This window comes from Lactuca saligna, chromosome 4 (assembly GCF_052625555.1).
Source record: "Lactuca saligna cultivar CGN05327 chromosome 4, ASM5262555v1, whole genome shotgun sequence".
Taxonomy (NCBI): Eukaryota; Viridiplantae; Streptophyta; class Magnoliopsida; order Asterales; family Asteraceae; genus Lactuca; species Lactuca saligna.
In genome coordinates, this window is record NC_136420.1 from 88,996,369 (window position 1) to 89,017,260 (window position 20,892).

At 37.2% G+C, this 20,892-nt stretch overlaps 1 protein-coding gene across 1 annotated transcript; it reads left to right on the top strand.

Annotated features, from left to right (window-relative positions):
• Nucleotides 1-9,695: 9,695 nt before the first annotated feature.
• On the top strand, nucleotides 9,696-13,628 carry LOC145039873 (uncharacterized). Its single transcript, XM_078987876.1, has 2 exons — nucleotides 9,696-9,806; nucleotides 12,894-13,628. The coding sequence occupies exons 1-2, from the start codon at nucleotides 9,696-9,698 to the stop codon at nucleotides 13,626-13,628; spliced, it is 846 nt and encodes a 281-aa protein (XP_078844002.1).
• Nucleotides 13,629-20,892: the final 7,264 nt, after the last annotated feature.

Genomic DNA, 20,892 nt, shown 5'->3' on the forward strand with positions numbered 1-20,892 from the left:
ACCTTGTACAGTTTTGAAAACAAAAATGTTTAAGATGCCCAAAACAGTCCGTGAATGGAGTTGAACTTTTCTGATGAAGGCTGTTAGAAAAATTTAGTTATGTTCCTAGTGTTTTAACTTGTATTCCCCCCCCCCCCCCCCCCCCTGAAAACTTGAGAAAACATGAAAATGTAGGGGTATGAACTCACCTTGAGTGATTTCAGTAGGTAAGTGTTGAAGAAGATAAGTGTTCAACCCAAGAACACTTGAAGAATCACTTGAAGATTCGAAGATCTAACACAATTATGAGAGAGTTCGCCTAAGATATCCATGATTTGAGTGGAAATAAATGAGATAATCATAAAGAGAATGGATTATGCTTACCAAATGTGGAGGAAAAACTCAAGATCAGCCCTTGAATCTCGGATTTCTAGAGAGAGAAAGTGAGAGAGGAAAGAGTTTGATCTTCTTGTGAAATGAAAGCAAATGAGAGAAGTGAGGAGAGAGGATGAATAATCAGCCCTCAAAAACGTGGGAAGAGGGATAATTGAGTGGAAAAGACATTGATGTGACCTAGGTAAGGTGGAGAGGTGTGGTTAGTCAAAGAGTGGGTGTGAGGTGGTTGCTTGTGACTTTGGATAAGGCAAAGTCAACACTCTACCTTTAATAATTCACCCATTTGATTTTTATTATTTAAATAATGATTTTCATCAAAATATGTTTAAATTATGAATATTTAGAGTTTATAATGTTAAAATATAATTTCTGGAGAAAATCCCGCTTTAAAATCACGAAAAACGGGCTTAAAATGTTAAAAATATCAAAAATGGGCTAAAAGTGACAAAAATGCGAAATCTGGCCGAGGCTCGGCCTTCTGGTGCTGAACCGAGAGAGAGAGGGAGGCAGAACCGAGAGGGAAGAAGAAGGAGGGAAGGAACCGAGAGGGGGAAGGAGAGAACAGAGGACGCGAGACAGCGAACAGAGAGGCGGAGTAGCGAACAGAGACCGAGAGGAGCAGAGCGTGAAGCGACAGAGGCAGAGGCTCGGTCTCTGGTCTCTTAGCCACCAGAGGCTCGGTCTCTGGTCTCTTAGCCACCAGAGGCTCGGTCTCTGGTCCTAAGAGGCCTCTCACTCCGGTTTCGGTTCCTAAAGCCTATTTTTCTCGTTTTCGCCCCGTTTCAAGCCGTTTTTGATACGGTTAAGGGTCGGAATGACCCGAATGATTCCAAAAAGTTACGGGAAACTTTTGAGAGAGATTTGGGAGAGATTTCTCACACTTGGAGAGATTTGGGAGAGATTTGACATTCTTGAAGAGATTTCTCATACAAAGAGATATTTGAGAGAGTTTTCACATACTTAGAGGGATTTGGGAGAGATTTGACATTCTTGGAGAGATTTCTAATACAGAGAGATATTTGAGAGAGATTTCACATACTTGGAGAGATTTGGGAGAGATTTGACATTCTTGGAGAGATTTCTCATACAGAGAGATATTTGAGAGAGTTTTCACATACTTAGAGGGATTTGGGAGAGATTTAACATTCTTGGAGAGATTTCTAATACAGAGAGATATTTGAGAGAGATTTCACATACTTGGAGAGATTTGGGAGAGATTTGACATTCTCGGAGAGATTTCTCATACAGAGAGATATTTGAGAGAGATTTCACATACTTGGAGAGATTTGGGAGAGATTTGACATTCTTGGAGAGATTTCTCATACAGAGAGATATTTGAGAGAGTTTTCACATACGTAGAGGGATTTGGGAGAGATTTGACATTCTTGGAGAGATTTCTAATACAGAGAGATATTTGAGAGAGATTTCACATACTTGGAGAGATTTGGGAGAGATTTGACATTCTCGGAGAGATTTCTCATACAGAGAGATATTTGAGAGAGATTTCACATACTTGGAGAGATTTGGGAGAGATTTGACATAGAGAGAGATAGAGTGAACACGATTGAGAGAGGTTCCGAGTGTGGCATTTGTGAGTGTCTAGCTTCGCAAGGCAAGGTTTGTGAACACTGTTAAACCTTATTTTAGGATCTTACACACTCCTGATGAGTATGCAACATTGTTTTATCGGTTTGGCTCGCCACGTACTAAAGTTTTTAGGTTAAAGAGATCTAGTTGTACGTACGTTTTGATTTATGTTCTCTTATTAGTAGTGGGTTGTTTAGTAAATACTGAACGTAAGTCCAAGTACACAAGGGTTAGTTGAGCTGACCGGTTTGACTTGTTGACTTTATTTGACTTTGGATTGACCAGAATTTGACGGTTGTCACATCATCCCCCCGTTAAAGGGAATTTCGTCCCGAAATTTGCACTTCGAATGGGGATCCAGGAATTTAGAGGAAAGATGGGGATAACTTTTCGTAGTACAAGAATTTGATTATGGTGAGGAATAACTTGCCCGATGCCACATGATTACTACTATGCATGCTTTAATCGATGCTAGATTTAGCATATAAAGAAATTCGGGATTTAAATGTCGATGTTAGAAACACGTACTGATATTTGCGAGTGGTTCCGGAGTGGTTTCTCCCTCGGTGATTGCAAACATCCTCCCGCCACCACCAGCATCTCTTGTCCTTGGGCATTCCCTTTTAAAGTGTCCCGTTTCTCCACACTCGTAACAGGTTGGGCTTACTCCAGAGTCGGGTACCTGGTTGATGGGTCGTGCTGGTGCCTTACAGAAACGAGCAGTGTGCCCCTCTCTGTCGCAGTTTTTGCAATGCATCTTTCGGCAAGCCCCAGTGTGATGGAAGTTACACTTGTTGCATTTTGGAAGTGTTCCAGCGTATGGTTTCATGGGAGTTGGCGTGGTGAGGGTTGTGGCAGCATGAACAGCAAGGATCTGTTGCTTCTTAGCGAGGCCTTGGGTTGATTGGTCCTTCTTGTTGTCCCAAAACTTTCTTTCGTTGTTCCCTCCTCTTGCTTGGGTAAGGGTGGTTGTCATAGTGTCATGGTGGGCATGATGGTCAATGAGTTGTTGTGCTAACTCCTTAGCGCTGTCGAAGGTAGTTGGTCTTGAGGCGAGCACGCTATCTTGAATTTCGGGGGACAATCCCCAGAGGTAACGCTCCAACTTTTTGTCTTCCGGGGTGACCATAGCGGGACAAAGGAGTGCTAGATCACAAAATCGGTTGGTGTAAGTTGTAAGGTCGGAGCCTGCCATTCTGAGATTCCATAGTTCTTGCTCCAGCTTTTGCACTTCACCTCTTGGGCAATATTCCTTCAACATCATCTTCTTTAAGTCCTCCCAACTTAACGAGTTAGCCACTGCAAGCGTAAGCGACTTAACTTTGTCGTTCCACCAAGTGAGAGCTCTTCCGATGAAGGTGAATGTCGCGTACTTGACTTTGCTCGCTTCGGGGCAAGCACAAATCTCAAAGATTGCTTCGGTCCTCTCGAACCATTGAATTAGTGCGAGGACACCTCCACTTCCATCGAAGGAATCGGGTTTGCCATTTATGAAGTCCTTGTAAGTGCATTCCCTTGTGCGTCCTGCACTATCCCCGTGGTTAGGGTTTGTGGCTCCAGATCCAGCACCACCAGTGCTATTTGTGCCAATTTGTGACATTGCAGCTACCACGGCTGCTGTTACTGCAGCTTGGAACATTTCGGGATCAAACTGGGGAGGTGGCGTCGGAGGTGGTGGCGCTGTGCTGCCCGAAGGTCTGGGTCTTTTCCTTGGTGGCATCGTTCTGTCACGAGTTTGTAAAAAGAAAAATGATCAGATGGTAAGTTTCTACTAGTAAAGACAAGTCAGTTGTTATAGATTTTGATTTTTTTTTTTCTGCATTATTCTTTGATTTAAGAATTTCTTATATATATTTCATAAAGGAAGTCCATATGAATGAACTTCACGAGTTAGTAGGTTTTGTGGTCCTTTTAGATTTTTCACGAGTGTCCTCAAGGCGATTGGTGCGGATCGTATGTATTCTTGCATTTCTATCAACCTATGCGATACTATAGAGAGTTGTTCTACCCTGAATCTCATTTCGGGCAACTCTATGGACCAGGATTGGAAAAATCCTATCTGCTGAGCTTCCTTCGTTTATGTTGTAGAAGCTTCGTTCTCTATTAAACGATGTATGTTGGTCTTGTTCTTCGCTCCAGGTTTCCAAGCACTCTATCCAAGGAGGCGTCGGGCCTTGAAAAGTTGAACAAGGGTTAGGATTGGGAACAAGAGTCATCGGGGTTAAGTTCTCCACTTCAGAGTCAGAGTCAGAACCATCAGCATAGCCTTCAGTTTGGTGACCATTTCCAGGGGTTGGGAAATCATTCTCTGGCTCCTCTCCGAGCCATTTGGTATTGTCGCGGTTAGGGTAGTACGGGTCGTCGTGTGGATGGAATCCAGCCATGATATCTTCGCGAGAAATGGGGATATAAGAAATAACTAAGCAAACGTACTAATTAGCTAATTATACGATGATCTTTATCAGGTACTTCAACAAATTGTTTAGTGCATACTAATTATATGTATTCGGGACAAGATAGACCTTCGAATAAGCGACCCTAACTCTAAATCCCCAATCCAACGAGAACAGGAAGTAGAGCAAAGATCCACAGATTCTAAGTCTATGACGTCCTGGATACATAAAATTTTAATGTATCCACTAAGCAACTATTGACCTATTGATAAAGATCTATTTAGTTCTCGCAGATGAAATTTTAATAATGCCAAAATACCGCTATGGTATTTCATTGTGGTAGTGTTGGTAAGTTTTTAGACTTGTTGCCACATCACAACCATTCTTGGGCATATGCTAATCACTCCTCGGACCAGCATAGTTGATCAGGCTATGCCATTCCCAAGACTGATCATACATCCCCAGACTTACCTATGATATCCAACAATCATTACTTTTGTTTTGTCCTAAAATGATGCTGACCTTAGTATGTATGCATGCATGTATACTTTTAACAAAAGTTATTTATTCTTAAAGGTATAGTGGTTTTGAAATCTTAAAATCAGAGACCTTAGTCCCAATGCATTTATAGTTTGTATATCTTATGTGGTTCGATATACTTAGTTCACTATAAACAATGCTCTGATACCAATCTGTCACACCCCCAAACCAAGGATGGCGGAAACGTCTGGGGGTGGAGGACTTCATGTACAGTATCACAACAACGTGTATAATAGTGCTCAAAGTAAAAACAACCACCATATATATAATTGCAAAAGTTACACCAAAGTATATGTTTATATGTTTCAAAAGCAATTACATTATGATGACAAAATAAATTGTTGACGGTTTAGCGTCCCATCCTCAAAGCGATGAAGTTTTCCTGTTTCACTGATTTCCTGAGAATACAAGTAGTTTTAAAAAGTGTCAACACAAAGGTTGGTGAGTTCATAAGAGTTTTGTTTGAAGTAGAACCCGTTTTTCCTTGTAAAATCGATAGAGTTTGATTTCCAGAAAATCCAATATTTTCTTAGTTAAGTGTGATTAGAAATAATCCTACATGATGCATTAATGAACCCTAGAGTAACCCGTAGAGTTCCTCTATAATCGTCCAGCGTATAAAAGTTATATAAAGGGTTAAATTAGATAAAACGTTGAATATAGTGGGTCTGCCCTAGGTCCACAACCCAACGAGGAACAGGAGATGAGGCGGGCACCACCAATTCTAGGCCAATCAAGACTAAATTCTTATATGACTCAAACATATACGCTCAGCGACTATAGTTGAAGTCTAACAATTCTAGAGGAAGTATAGTTTTAATATCATAATAACTTTGTATAGAGACCCGGCACTTTGTATTTGTACCCATAGAGATAAAAGGTGATTTTAAATCGACATAAAACTCATTTAGGTTTTAAAAATAAAATCCCGTAAACTTATGGATTGTTCCCTATGTGAGCCGTTATAATCATACTATGACTATGTGAACCTGCCACGACGTTCTCAGTGTCGCGAAAAATAAAATGACATTTGTCACCCGTAGACCTGCAGGTCCAACTGTAGCTAGCAGCAAGGTGTGGGGTGTCAATCCCAATATAGATCTATATACAAGTATCACGTTCTCCCTCAAGGAGATTCTGATTATAACTACCAGGAATTATATCCCGCACTCGGACGTACGGGGAGAGAGAGAGAGAGAGAGAGAGAGAGAGAAAAAAAAATAGAGAAACTCACAATATAGGATAACAAGTTTACGTGAAATGTGTGTGAATATAAATATTTCTTGTATGAATGTACCCTTCTTGTACGAGTGCGTAGAGTGATGTATCATAAACTATACCTATTATAGTTTATCTAAAATGTATGTAATATGTATGAATTCTTTCATGGAAATGTATTAGTGTTGTGAATTTATCAAACTATACTTTTTATAGTTTAATAGTACGTGTTCCAAAATGAATGAATAATATTTAATATGAATGTCTTATTTTCAGTTCATAATGATAAACTAGCAAGGAAACACATTCAAATATTAGAACTTATGATTATACACTTTGCTCAACATAATACAAAGTGTTATGATATTTACATACTGTTGGCAAAATTTAGCAATTCTTCCCTGTTTTGGAAAAATCATAGAAAAATCATACGAAGTCGAAAACTAGATCCGTAAATTCTGAGAGTTCACAAAATGTGTCTAGTTTGCTCATAATTTTTATCACAATTTATAATGACCTCTAACTTGGGTGAAAAAGTCCATAATCACAGACTGGTCCGGATTGTTGTTTGAAATGATAGGCAGTTTTGTAAAAATCACCATAAATTGTAGAAAAATCGTATGGAGATGTGCAAGTAGCCATTTTAAAGCTAAAAACTTGAACTATTTGCACCTTGTACAGTTTTGAAAACAAAAATGTTTAAGATGCCCAAAACAGTCCGTGAATGGAGTTGAACTTTTCTGATGAAGGCTGTTAGAAAAATTTAGTTATGTTCCTAGTGTTTTAACTTGTATCCCCCCCCCCCCCCCCTGAAAACTTGAGAAAACATGAAAATGTAGGGGTATGAACTCACCTTGAGTGATTTCAGTAGGTAAGTGTTGAAGAAGATAAGTGTTCAACCCAAGAACACTTGAAGAATCACTTGAAGATTCGAAGATCTAACACAATTATGAGAGAGTTCGCCTAAGATATCCATGATTTGAGTGGAAATAAATGAGATAATCATAAAGAGAATGGATTATGCTTACCAAATGTGGAGGAAAAACTCAAGATCAGCCCTTGAATCTCGGATTTCTAGAGAGAGAAAGTGAGAGAGGAAAGAGTTTGATCTTCTTGTGAAATGAGAGCAAATGAGAGAAGTGAGGAGAGAGGATGAATAATCAGCCCTCAAAAACGTGGGAAGAGGGATAATTGAGTGGAAAAGACATTGATGTGACCTAGGTAAGGTGGAGAGGTGTGGTTAGTCAAAGAGTGGGTGTGAGGTGGTTGCTTGTGACTTTGGATAAAGCAAAGTCAACACTCCACCTTTAATAATTCACCCATTTGATTTTTATTATTTAAATAATGATTTTCATCAAAATATGTTTAAATTATGAATATTTAGAGTTTATAATGTTAAAATATAATTTCTGGAGAAAATCCCGCTTTAAAATCACGAAAAACGAGCATAAAATGTTAAAAATATCAAAAATGGGCTAAAAGTGACAAAAATGCGAAATCTGGCCGAGGCTCGGCCTTCTGGTGCTGAACCGAGAGAGAGAGGGAGGCAGAACCGAGAGGGAAGAAGAAGGAGGGAAGGAACCGAGAGGGGGAAGGAGAGAACAGAGGGCGCGAGACAGCGAACAGAGAGGCGGAGTAGCGAACAGAGACCGAGAGGAGCAGAGCGTGAAGCGATAGAGGCAGAGGCTCGGTCTCTGGTCTCTTAGCAACCAGAGGCTCGGTCTCTGGTCTCTTAGCCACCAGAGGCTCGGTCTCTGGTCCTAAGAGGCCTCTCACTCCGGTTTCGGTTCCTAAAACCTATTTTTCTCGTTTTCGCCCCGTTTCAAGCCGTTTTTGATACGGTTAAGGGTCGGAATGACCCGAATGATTCCAAAAAGTTACGGGAAACTTTTGAGAGAGATTTGGGAGAGATTTCTCACACTTGGAGAGATTTGGGAGAGATTTGACATTCTTGAAGAGATTTCTCATACAAAGAGATATTTGAGAGAGTTTTCACATACTTAGAGGGATTTGGGAGAGATTTGACATTCTTGGAGAGATTTCTAATACAGAGAGATATTTGAGAGAGATTTCACATACTTGGAGAGATTTGGGAGAGATTTGACATTCTTGGAGAGATTTCTCATACAGAGAGATATTTGAGAGAGTTTTCACATACTTAGAGGGATTTGGGAGAGATTTGACATTCTTGGAGAGATTTCTAATACAGAGAGATATTTGAGAGAGATTTCACATACTTGGAGAGATTTGGGAGAGATTTGACATTCTCGGAGAGATTTCTCATACAGAGAGATATTTGAGAGAGATTTCACATACTTGGAGAGATTTGGGAGAGATTTGACATTCTTGGAGAGATTTCTCATACAGAGAGATATTTGAGAGAGTTTTCACATACTTAGAGGGATTTGGGAGAGATTTGACATTCTTGGAGAGATTTCTAATACAGAGAGATATTTGAGAGAGATTTCACATACTTGGAGAGATTTGGGAGAGATTTGACATTCTCAGAGAGATTTCTCATACAGAGAGATATTTGAGAGAGATTTCACATACTTGGAGAGATTTAGGAGAGATTTGACATAGAGAGAGATAGAGTGAACACGATTGAGAGAGGTTCTGAGTGTGGCATTTGTGAGTGTCTAGCTTCGCAAGGCAAGGTTTGTGAACACTGTTAAACCTTGTTTTAGGATCTTACATACTCCTGATGAGTATGCAACATTGTTTTATCGGTTTGGCTCGCCACGTACTACAGTTTTTAGGTTAAAGAGATCTAGTTGTATGTACTTTTCGATTTATGTTCTCTTATTAGAATAGTGGGTTGTTTAGTAAATACTGAACGTAAGTCCAAGTACACAAGGGTTAGTTGAGCTGACCGGTTTGACTTGTTGACTTTAATTGACTTTGGATTGACCAGAATTTGACGGTTGTCACATGGATCTACATAAAGGAGGTTGTTAGACTGCATGGCATGCCAAAATCTATTATCTCAGACAAAGATAGCAGATTTACATCATGATTTAGGCAATTACTCCAGATATCCTTGGGAACCCAGCTCGATATGAGCACCGCCTACCATCCCCAGATAGATAGACAGAGTGAGAAGACCATCCAAACCTTGGAAGATATGTTAAGGGCCAGTGTGATAGACTTCGGCAAGGCATGGAATGTCCACTTGCCACTGATTGAATTCTCGTACAACAATAGCTATCACACGAGCATCAAGGTCACTCCCTTCGAGGCCCTATATGGACGAAAATGCAGATCACCTCTCTGTTGGGTGGAGGTAGGAGACACATAATTGGCAAAGGGACTGGTATCCAACAACACTCTAACTGGTCCTAAAATCATCATAGAAACAACTGAGAAGATCGTCTAGATTAGGGAAAGATTAAAAGCGTCCAGGGGTAGTCAAAAGAGCTACGCGGATAAAAGTCGAAAGCCTTTGGAATTTCAAGTGGGTGATCGCGTGCTGTAAAAGTATCTCCTTGGAAAGGGATTATATGTTTTGGCAAGTAGGGAAAGCTGAACCCAAGATACATCAGACCATTAGAAATCCTCGCCAAGATTGGTCCGGTGGCTTACATGTTGCAGTTACCACCAGAACTTAGCAATGTACATCTTGTCTTTCATGTGTCAAAACTGAAGAAATGCTTATCTGACAAGACTCTCGTTGTCCCACTTGATGAAATTGAGGTGAACGAAACTCTCCATTTTCGTTGAGGAACCAACTGAAATTATGGATACAGAAGTGAAACGAACAAAGCAAAGTCGCATTCCCATTGTAAAGGTCCACTGGAGTGTCAAGCGAGGACTTGAGTACACCTGGGAACGTGGAGACCAAATGATGCAGTAACCACATCTCTTCCCTACTTCGTGAAAGCTGCTTTAGAACGAATTTCGAGATGAAATTCCCTCTAATAAGGGAATGATGTCACAACTAGCAAATTTAGGGTTAAGATGGTGATTCATGTACAAAAATTTCCTCTATGTAACCTTGCAACATCAAATTAGTGAAATTCAAACTACAATGTTATTTGAATACATACGTGCATACATTCTGAAGCAAGTCAAAAAAGCCTCTTGCAAGCCCAGAAACTTGATCCAATAGATAAACCCAATCAATTTTAGGCCTTGGCCCGATAATTCACGGAACAAACACCCTAGGATGAAAACCCTTTTTTTGGGCCTTATTGGACCAAAAACCCTTATATTGAGCCAAATTAAGCCCAAAAGCCCATACATTCTTCGAAAACCGCAAATTAAGGAGATAGGGTGTTTTCTGCCACCCTAAAACCAAAAACTCCCATGAAAGAGCCATCAGGGCCAAAAACCTTATGGATTTTCAGTTGGAAGTGGAAAAAAATAACAAAAAAAAAAAAAACTCAAAAAGCTTGCCACCTCACAATTACCCCACAAATCTCAAGGCTATTATCTATCATGTATCTGTGCATGAACTAATGACCACCACGTATCAAGGAAGAGTCCACCCCCCCATATAAGATAGATAGATAGATAGAGAGAGAGAGAGATCGGTCGAACCCTCCCCCTCACCCTCACAAAAATCATTTGCAACCCATTCTACCAAACTCTCTCTTTTTCTAACATGATTTCGTGAGCCACTTCAAGGGAGGATACATCTTCAAGAGGTCCTAGGAATTTTGGGTAAGTTCCTTGTAAAACTCTAGTTCTTATATACATGTTAGTGCTAACATCATTCCATTTACACACCCATTTTCGTGTATGATCTTTAGAACACTTCATTTTTCGAGAACTCTTCAAGTTGTGCAAGGCTAGGCTCAAAATCTCTTCAGTTTCCTTCCAACAAATCACGAAAAAAGACCAAGGTGAGCTCATACCCCCATATTTTTGTGTTTTTCATACTTTTCGTGAGGAGAATATAAGTCAAGTCTCATTTAACCTGTGGATAAATGCATGCATCATAGTTATGGGTTGAAAATGGAATAAGTTCTTGAGTAAAAAGGTTCTTAACATGTGCTAAAATCATAAAGTAAATGTTGATAACATCTTTGTGTTATAAAAGTTTTGCGGTCGTGATCTTAGCACTAAAAGTGGGGAAAATATGAGTGTTATGATCAAACATGTTTAATTCTTGGACATGTGCATTTTTAACCCTTATACTTTACACAAATATTTGAAGATAATAGATCTCAAGGTTACTATATGTGTTTTGTAAAAATGGTGACTTACTAGAGTCAAAACACAATAAAATATTTTTTGTTAAAAAACTTTTAAACCGGTTATGGAGTATTAAACAAACTACAAAGCTTGATATTTTGCTAAAAATAATGTTATTAGTAAAATAGTCGTAACTATGTTGTTACTATTTTGATGGCTTGAAAACCGGAACTATTATGCTATTTTCATAACATATGTTACAATTAGACATGTTCACTAAATATTATTTATAAAAATTATTATAAATAATTTAATCAAAATGGTATACAAAACAAAATTCATAACAGAAAATTTTGTTTGTCATAATCTGCCTATCATGAAGTTTTTAAAGCATGGGTATTAAGCTGAATGTCATAAAAGCTGTAAAACATGTGTCATAAAACTTCAGTCATAAATTTACACTAGTAATGTCATTTTCATTATTCAATAATGGGAGTCAAAGTTCGTGTAAATCCATTAACACTTAGTAAGACAGTGTCTTCTCCGAACCTACCTAGTGTACATTATAAGTCCTGCTTTATAACTAGAGTTTACTAGAGGGAGAGCGAGATCGTTGTGTATAGATCTATATGGGGATTGATACCCCCACACCTGAGCTATTCGCTACAGTTAGACGGGCCCGTCTAGGGTGACAAACATCTTACCTATTTCGATGCCTGAAGAACATCGTACATGCATAACAGTCACATCAAGCACCGTTATAATAACTCACTTAGGAATTAACAATACTATCTTGATTTACCGGAAGCTTATACTTCACCAATTTTAAAAAAAATAAAACTGCATATTTACTCTCGGTACACTATTGTTTTCCACTCCCGCTCTAGGTTTTAAGACCACAATTTTCATACAAAAGAAAATATTGGATTTTCTAGGAACATATTCTTTACAATTTTAAACAAAAGAAAAAAAAGGACATACATGCATATATTCACAATTTTAGAACGAGACTTACAAAACATTTTTATAGAAAATATCGTATTTTCTAGAGTCATACAAACTATTACAAACAAGGATGTTACAAATCTTTTCATACAAACATGTTTATGAGCTCACCAACATTCAATGTTGATGATTTTCAAAATGACTTGTATTTTCAAGGAACCAGTAAGCAGGTACCTAAGAACCGAATTTGCTGGACTTCGAAATTTCTTAATTTATGTCACTTTTGTTTAATTGATGAACAAGTACAATATGTTAATATTGTATGTTGGTATCTCTTAATGTATGCTGTTTGGTTTCTATGTTTCATTCATATTCAATTGTTGTGATACTATAAAATGATGTTATCCGCCCCTGGATGTTTCTGTCCTCCTGGTTCGTGGGTGTGAAACCGTTGAATAGTTCAATGAATCTCAAAAGATTTAGGAATTTCATTTAAAAATCAATTCACTTAAATTTCATTTTTCATGATGGTGAAATTGGTAAATCGTTATTACCTACCTTTAAATCATTTCCAATTAGATTATGGCATCCATCTTCTGAATTGTGAATTATTTAGTTGGATCCTAGCCTTAATATTTCATTTGGGTGTTATATTAAGGATTTTATTATCTAATAAAATCTTATCGTTTTTCATTTTAGATGTCAACTTCAAACAATGCTTCGGGTTCCTCCAACAACAACTCCAACCACTTCTCGCTCTTGAGCATTTTATCGAAGATCACTTTTGATGGTTCCGACTTTACTGATTGGATTCGTAACATCAAAATGGCCTTGTGCTTCAAGGACAAGGAATATGTTCTCGAAAAGGAGCTGAACGAGATTGATGAAACAAAATCTACTCCCAAAGAGATCGCTGAATATAGGAGACACCTCAATGATGCTACGAAAGTGGCATTCATCATGGTGGCTACTATGACTCCCGAACTACAAAGGTTCTATGAGGACTATTGGCCTTATGATATGTTCAAGGACGTTATGGAGAAGTACCATCAACGAGCCCGACAAGAAAGCTATGAAATAGTTAACTCACTCATAACTAGTAAAATGAAGGACAGAGAGTCCATCACGACCCACTTACAACACATGCAACATTATTTAGAACGTCTGTTGAAGCTCAATGTTAACTTCGATGAGGAATTGGCTATTAATATAGTCTTGCACTATTTTCCTATCTATTATGATCAGTTTGTTATGACTTATCATCTAAACAAGGAGGAAATCACATTGAATCAACTCCAAAGCTTGCTGAGAACCGCCAAGAGTGGGTTGATGGGAAAGAGTATTGCCTCCACTCTTGTTGTTATTGCTGCTCATGTTTTAGCCATAGGGCAAGGGAAAGGGGAGAAGAGGAAAGCTCCCTTAAAACGAAACTAGAAGGGAAAGTCACTAGCCGAGTCATCAAGTAATTTCCCTAAAGGCAAATCTAGTTCTGAAGCTCCCCTGCCTCTGATCCAAAGGAAGCTACTTGCTTTTACTGTCATGACAAGGGGCATTAGAAGAGAAACTGCACCAAGAACTTGCAAGACATAAAGGAAGGCAAGGTTAAGCCAACCTCAGCATGTATTTACACTATTCTATCTAAAAACTCATCACATTCGAATTCTTGGGTTCATGATACAGGGTCTGGTTTTCACTTTTGCTCTGACTTGCAAGGACTAAAAAGAAGTGAAAATGTGGAGCATGGGAAGATGAACCTAATTATGGGCAATAGGAGATCATCGCCTGTTACCAAGATTGGTGTTTATTCTTTAGTGCTTAGTAGTTGGTTAAGCTTAGATTTAAATAATTTTTGCTACTCGTCGGAAATGACAAGAAATATTATTTAATTGCATGGTTTATGTACACAAGGTTTTAGATATTCTTTTTGATAATGAGAATGGTTATATTCATGCTTATTATAATGGTGTATTTTGTTTTTAAGCATTACCTTGTGATGGCGTGTATGAAAATATGATGGTTGTAGACAATTTAGAAAATAGTGTGTTGTAAATTTATTCATCTGATGGTTTAGACAAAGCATGCTTGTGGGATTGTCTTCTTGGACATGTCAACAAGAAACGCATTTGCCAACTCCAAAAGGATGGAATGTTGGACTCATTTGGTGTAAGGTCAGATGATACATGTGAGTCTTGTATTCTTGGAAAGATGACTAAATCACCTTTCGCATGTTCATGTGAATGAGGTGAGGGATTGCTGGATCTCATACACACGGATGTATGTGGGCCCTTCAGATCTACCACAAGGGATGCAAATCGATTTTATGTGACTTTTACCTATGATTATAACAAATATGGATATATCAACTTAATCAAGCATAAGTCAGAAACCTTTGAAAATTTCAAAGAATTCAAACATGAAGTTGAGAATCAATTAGGCAGGAAAATCAAGATGCTCAGATCTGATAGAGGTGGTAAGTATCTTAGTATCGAGTTCCATGACTACCTCAAGGAATGTCGAGTAGTTTCACAATTGATATCACCTAAGACACCACAACTCAATGGTGTGGCTGAGAGGCTTAATTGAACCTTTGGATACTTGTTCTACAGACCTAGTGAGAACATGGTCTTCGTAGCACGAAGATGAGTCTTTCGCACGCGCACGCGCACGCGCGCACGCGCGAGAGAGAGAGAGAGAGAGAGAGAGAGATAGCTCATATGTCAAGAGGAAAGTCAGAGTGTAATTGATCTTGAAGACATTTAAGATCCACACGATGAAGGAACCTCTGACACTAGCACTCAACCCGAGGAAGAAATTCTTGTTGGACCAATTGACGAGTCATTGCCTCTTAGATGTTCCACTCGAGTTAGAATGACAAAAAAGTTTTATGGTTTCCATATAACTACAGATTGTGATACGTTTATTAGCGACAATACACTGGTAAATTTGGATGAACCTTCTAACTATATGGAAGTCGTGGCGGGCCTTGAGTTTGCTAAATGGAAAGAGGCAATGGAAAATGAGATCCAGTCCGTGTATGACAATCAAGTTTGGAACTTGGTTGACAATGTCCCAAGTCGTAAGACAGTTAGATGCAAATGAATCTTCAAGAAGAAGACCGACATGGATGGAAAGGTGCACACCCTCAAGGCTCGATTGGTTGCTAAGATATTTACTTAAACCTCGGGGGTTGAATATGATGAGACCTTCTCTCTGGTAGCCAAGATTAACTATATTAGGGTTATGTTAGCCATAGCTACATTTCATGATTATGAAATTTGGCAGATGGATGTCAAAACTGCTTTCCTTAATGGAAAGTGGGCTGAGGATGTTTACATGAGTCAGCTAGAGGGTTTTGTAGTTTCTAAATACATCAATAGAGTGTGTAAGCTTGAGAAATCAATCTATGGATTGAAACAACCTTCACGCAGATGGAATCTATACTTTGATGAGAAATTCAAAGAGTTTGGTTTCTATAGAAGTGAGGATGAATCTTGTGTATATGTCTAAGCTAGTGGGAGTATAGTCACCTTCCTATTATTGAATGTTGATGACATACTACTTATAGGAAACAACATTCTAACCTTGTAGGAAGTTAAATCTTGGCTTGGAAAGTGTTTTGCTATGAAGGATCTAGGAGAGGCTGCTTATATTCTAGGAATAAGGATTATGAGAAATAGGAGTAGGAGACTAATTGGACTTAGTCAAAGTACGTATTTAGATAAGGTGCTATAGCGTTTAAGCATGGAGAATTCAAAGAAAGGGGACTTACCTATCCATAGTAATACCAAGTTGAGTAAGACTCGGAGTCTAAGTGTCGACGCAGAGGTAGCAGAAATTGGTCGAGTTCCATATGCTTCTGCTATTCGATCGATCATGTATGCTATGACATGTACTCGTCCAAACATAGCTTTTTCTTTGAGCATGGTTAGTTGATATCAGGGAAATCTAGGTAAAGCTCATTGGATAGCGGTTAAGAACATCCTTAAGTATTTGTGAAGGACTAAGGACTGGGTCCTTGTGCTTGGTGGAAGTGATGACTTAATAGTGACTGGGTATAGTGTCACTATCTTTCAGACAAAAAAAGACAACTTTCATTCTCAGTCAGGCTAGGTGTTTACCCTTAATAGAGGAGTAGTGACTTGAAAAAGTTCCAAGCAGGAGACCGTGGCTGATTCTTCTTGTGATTCAGAGTATATTTCCACAAGAGAAGCATCGAAGTAGACTATATGGTTAAATAACTTCATTGGAGATCTTGGTAATACCATCCATTAAATAGTCGATGAAAATTTTTCTGCGATAATGAAGGAGTGGTTGCCTTGACCAAGGAACCAAGATAACATGGTAGGTCTAGACATATCGACAGAAAATATCACTTTATCAAACATTGTTTAGAAGAAGGAATTCTCGTTGTCAAGAGGGCATCATCAGAAGAGGATCCTGCCAATCCCCTCAAAGGGTCTAAGTAGGATAAAGCTTATTCAACATGCAAGGAGCATTGGTCTGAAGGATGATATCAGTCTTAGTGATTAGATAGTTACTTAGAAACTTGTAACAAATAAATCTAATTGACATTTGATGATTAAATAATAGAGATTTATTTATGAGTATTGTTTACAATCTTTTGTCAATTGTTTATCTTTGTGTTTCTCTTGCATGTTTTACTTCCCGAATAATTGGATTATTCTAATATCCACAGTCGATCATACTTTCGAAGTAAGTAGTGAATTAAGGCTATCATGAATTGGATTGTACATTGTCTAAGTGTTTAGACATAACAATGGTTTGTTGCAACATTCATGAGTACTTCTGAAATGGGGATTTAAGTATAGATTAAACCCACGCACAGTGAATTACTTCATGGAATTCGTCATGGGTAATTATGAGACGATAATATCGTATAATCTTTAAAACAAAATATATGAGTTGTTGTTTACGAGTTTATGGTACATTGATAATGCATAAATGCATCAGTAACTTGGTGTTATAAAGCGCATTGTTGTGCATGATTTGATTAGTAAATAGTACAAACATATGAGTCAAATTTTATCTGTTCCTTTTTCCTTAAGGGGGAAAAGTGATATCTTGGGCCCCTCGATGATTTGATGTTGATGTAGGTGTCAGATCCTGTCAGGACTGAATTGATGTGTTTGATTAAGATGTTTGTCATTACAAATCAGAAATCAGGAAAGAAACTGTTGGAAAATGAGAATGATTTTGTTCCAGGTCATTTTTTCACATGATATCTTGCAAAACAAAGGATTATATGATCCCTGATCTTAGGACACGCAACTAACTAGGTCAGAGTAAAAAGCTAGGAGAGCTACGATTGCTTAACAGTTTTTGAAGTCATACTTGCAATTATAGTTATTAGACTTATCCAAGTGGGAGACTGTCAGATTAAGTGTCTGAGCTCATAACTATAATTGGTATGTACTTGAATTGATAATGGCATGGTCCTTTTGGGTTGCCTTCGCACGTGCAACTATACAGGATGATTAATTGAGGAAGAGGAAGAATTTATTAATTTATTAATAATTTGGAATAAATGATTTATTGATATGTTATGGAAATAATATAACAATTATTAATCATATTATTAATTAATATATAATTAGAAACTAATTTAGAATTAATTTTGCGATTAAAGGAATTAATTAAAAGTGTAGGAACTAAAAGTGCAATTGTTCAATAGTTGAGCAAAAGGGTCCATAACCTTCCTAAGGGAAGGGTGGAAGATTTCAATGAATATATGTAAGATTATTCTAGAGTTTCTAAAATATCTTATCATATATAGATAATCAAAGGAGGTGGATAATTGTCACATTTGAGATTAGGGTTATCTATAGCATCCTCGATGCACTATAAATAGAGTCCTTAAGCCTAAGGAATATGGCCACTTTTTAGAAGAAGCAAGAACCAAAAATTTGATCTCCTCCTCCTCTCATATCATTATCTTTCATTGTGTGTTTGTGAGCCATTAGAGGTGTTACAGTTATGACACTAAGTTCTCAAGCTTCAAGATCTACAAGGGAATCATTGTTATTACAATATAACAATCAAGGTATGTAATCAAACCCTAGTTTAATATAGATTTCAAAAGTAGTAGAAACTTCTTAGGGTTTCTCCTTTTATGTTCAAGTTTGCATGTTTAATTAGAGAAAACCTAGATCCAAAGCATTTGTGTTGCATGTACACATAGGAATTGTTATTATCCTCAAAACTCATTAGGTTCATTATAAAAAATTCATTAAAACTTATTTTTTTAGATATATATTAAGCTAAGCATCCATTTATTTTTTTGTATGATTCAAATTAGAATATTCATCATCAGAAAAAATTTCAACATATAACCACATGTTCCAGATGTAAAATGAACAAATTAAAAAATATCAAACCATTCAAACTTCTTGCATGAAAACCTAACAAGAGGAAACAAAAGTTTCAAATGAAACCACATTAACCCATCAAAGTTAACTACTCAAAAGGATTTTTTTTGGTTATATTCCTAGCATCTTGATATGAAGGTTAACCACAACATGCACATCTCCTCTTACATTTGATATTTTATAAATTATAATCTCCTTTGAGCTCCTCATCCATGTAAGCCTACCACTTCCTTTGTTTCTTATACCACTTGGATTATGATTTTCACCCATCAATGAAGTTGTTATACAAAGAAACCTATCACATTCAGATTATTTGTCTTGTTCTTTGTTAAAAGTTTGTTAATCAAAACACTTATTCCCCTTTTCTTTAATATAAGATATATTCTTCCAACTTTTGTTTCTCAACTTTTAACAATGACTAACTTTTGTCATCAGGTGCACACCCATCAATATCAACTATATCAACAGCAGCATCATTGTCACCATATCTGAATGTTTTTCGCAAAATACTAACTGAAATAATACCTCTTTTCCATTGTCTCAGAATATACTGTGAATTTCAATTTTATTTGTTGGATCTAAAAACACAAATTATATGATGACATAATTTGCTAATATGCTCAAACATTATGCAACTAAAATTAAACTCTTTCTCAAGCCTTTTCACATTAACCTGAAATTTGTAAAAGATACAATTTAAACATTAATTATTTTATACTTTAACATAAATTTTTATGAAACTATAAAGTATTTATAAAATACATTAAATTCTTTATCATGAAAGAAATCATCATAATCTTCAGCATCGTCATCTTGATCTTCATTTCTGATTATGATAAGATTAGAAGTTCTATCTATTCTTCTCCTTAACAATAGTAACATAATTTAACTCTTCACCACTATACTTAGCTATTTGAAAACATCATATGACTGAATGGTTTATTTCCTTGTAAACTACAAGAAAAATTAAATGTGTATATTGCTTGTAAGCATTAACCTCAACAGGAAAAAGTGTAGGCAATCTAGGATACTTCTTAGTGTCTTTAAAATCAAATACACTTTTCGTTGTGACTCTGATTCTCTGTAGCCATTTCAAAATAGATCGTGAAAATCACTAAATTCATACTAGAATTTATTTGAGTTTTTTTAACATTCGGTTTCGGGATATTTCTTTTGTTGCAAAACTAGACTTTAAATTAATCCTAAGAAGGTCTCAGGTCTTAAAGGATAAATATAGGGCCTTGAGGAATGAGGTTTTTAAGATAAGGGTATAAGACATTGGACGAAAGGTTTAGTCCTGCGTTGAAAGGTTGTTTGATCTTATATTGGTTTTGGGCCTTACTAGATCAGGACTTTCATGGTGTGACATAAGGATTGTCACAACGCGAAGTTTGTGCAGCCTAAGCCCATGATATAAGGGTGTTATCCCATATTTAAGTGATTTATCTATGAGAATCAGGTCATTTTGCAACCCTCATCACATCAGCAAGCCCTTAGGAGCAAACCCTAGACTCTCTCCTCTTTTTGTAGTCTTTCATACTTGTTTATGCACCTTGAAGGAGAAGGGAATGCAACTTCTGGGACAAGGAATCAAGAAGCAAGTCATATCTAACCTTTTGTATATCTTATAAACCATTATAAGTCTTCAAGCTTGAAGCTTTATGAGTAATAGGTTTAGATCTATAGATTTATGAATCTTTTAATAGTTTGGATGTTGTTTTATTAGAGTTTGAAGAATTCTAACCTTAAAGGTTCTAATTTTATTACTTTTGGATGCATTATGGTAAGTAGAGGAAAAGTTGATCTTGTTATTTAGTCCATGCATGAGTTTAAGATCCGTTCAGTCCCATTTTGACATAGACTTCAAAAGATCATGTTAAGGACATGAAAATGGATAAATTTGGTCAAAGGATGGTCAACTAGATAAAACCCTCTCGAAAGGAAGTGTTCAATGATAGGTTAACTAGAGAAAATCGTCTCGGTGAGAATCTAATTAGATTGGTGTTATCTATGCAAGCAGATGTTATGTGATAGAATCTAAAGTGATTAGTGATTATTACTTGGTGTATATGTATATAATGTGAATTAGATATGTTTTATAAAATGAATAAATGTTGTGATTACTCACTAAGCCTTAGGCTTACGTATGATGTTTTATGTTTTTAGTTATAGGTCCTTTAGATTCAAAGGGCAAGGAGTTGGCATGATTGGGATATCTAAACATTCTCAGAGGCACATGGCATCTAGTTTATCCATTCTATGTTACAGTTTTCAAAACAATACTTAGCTTCTGCATTTTATTATGATTACGT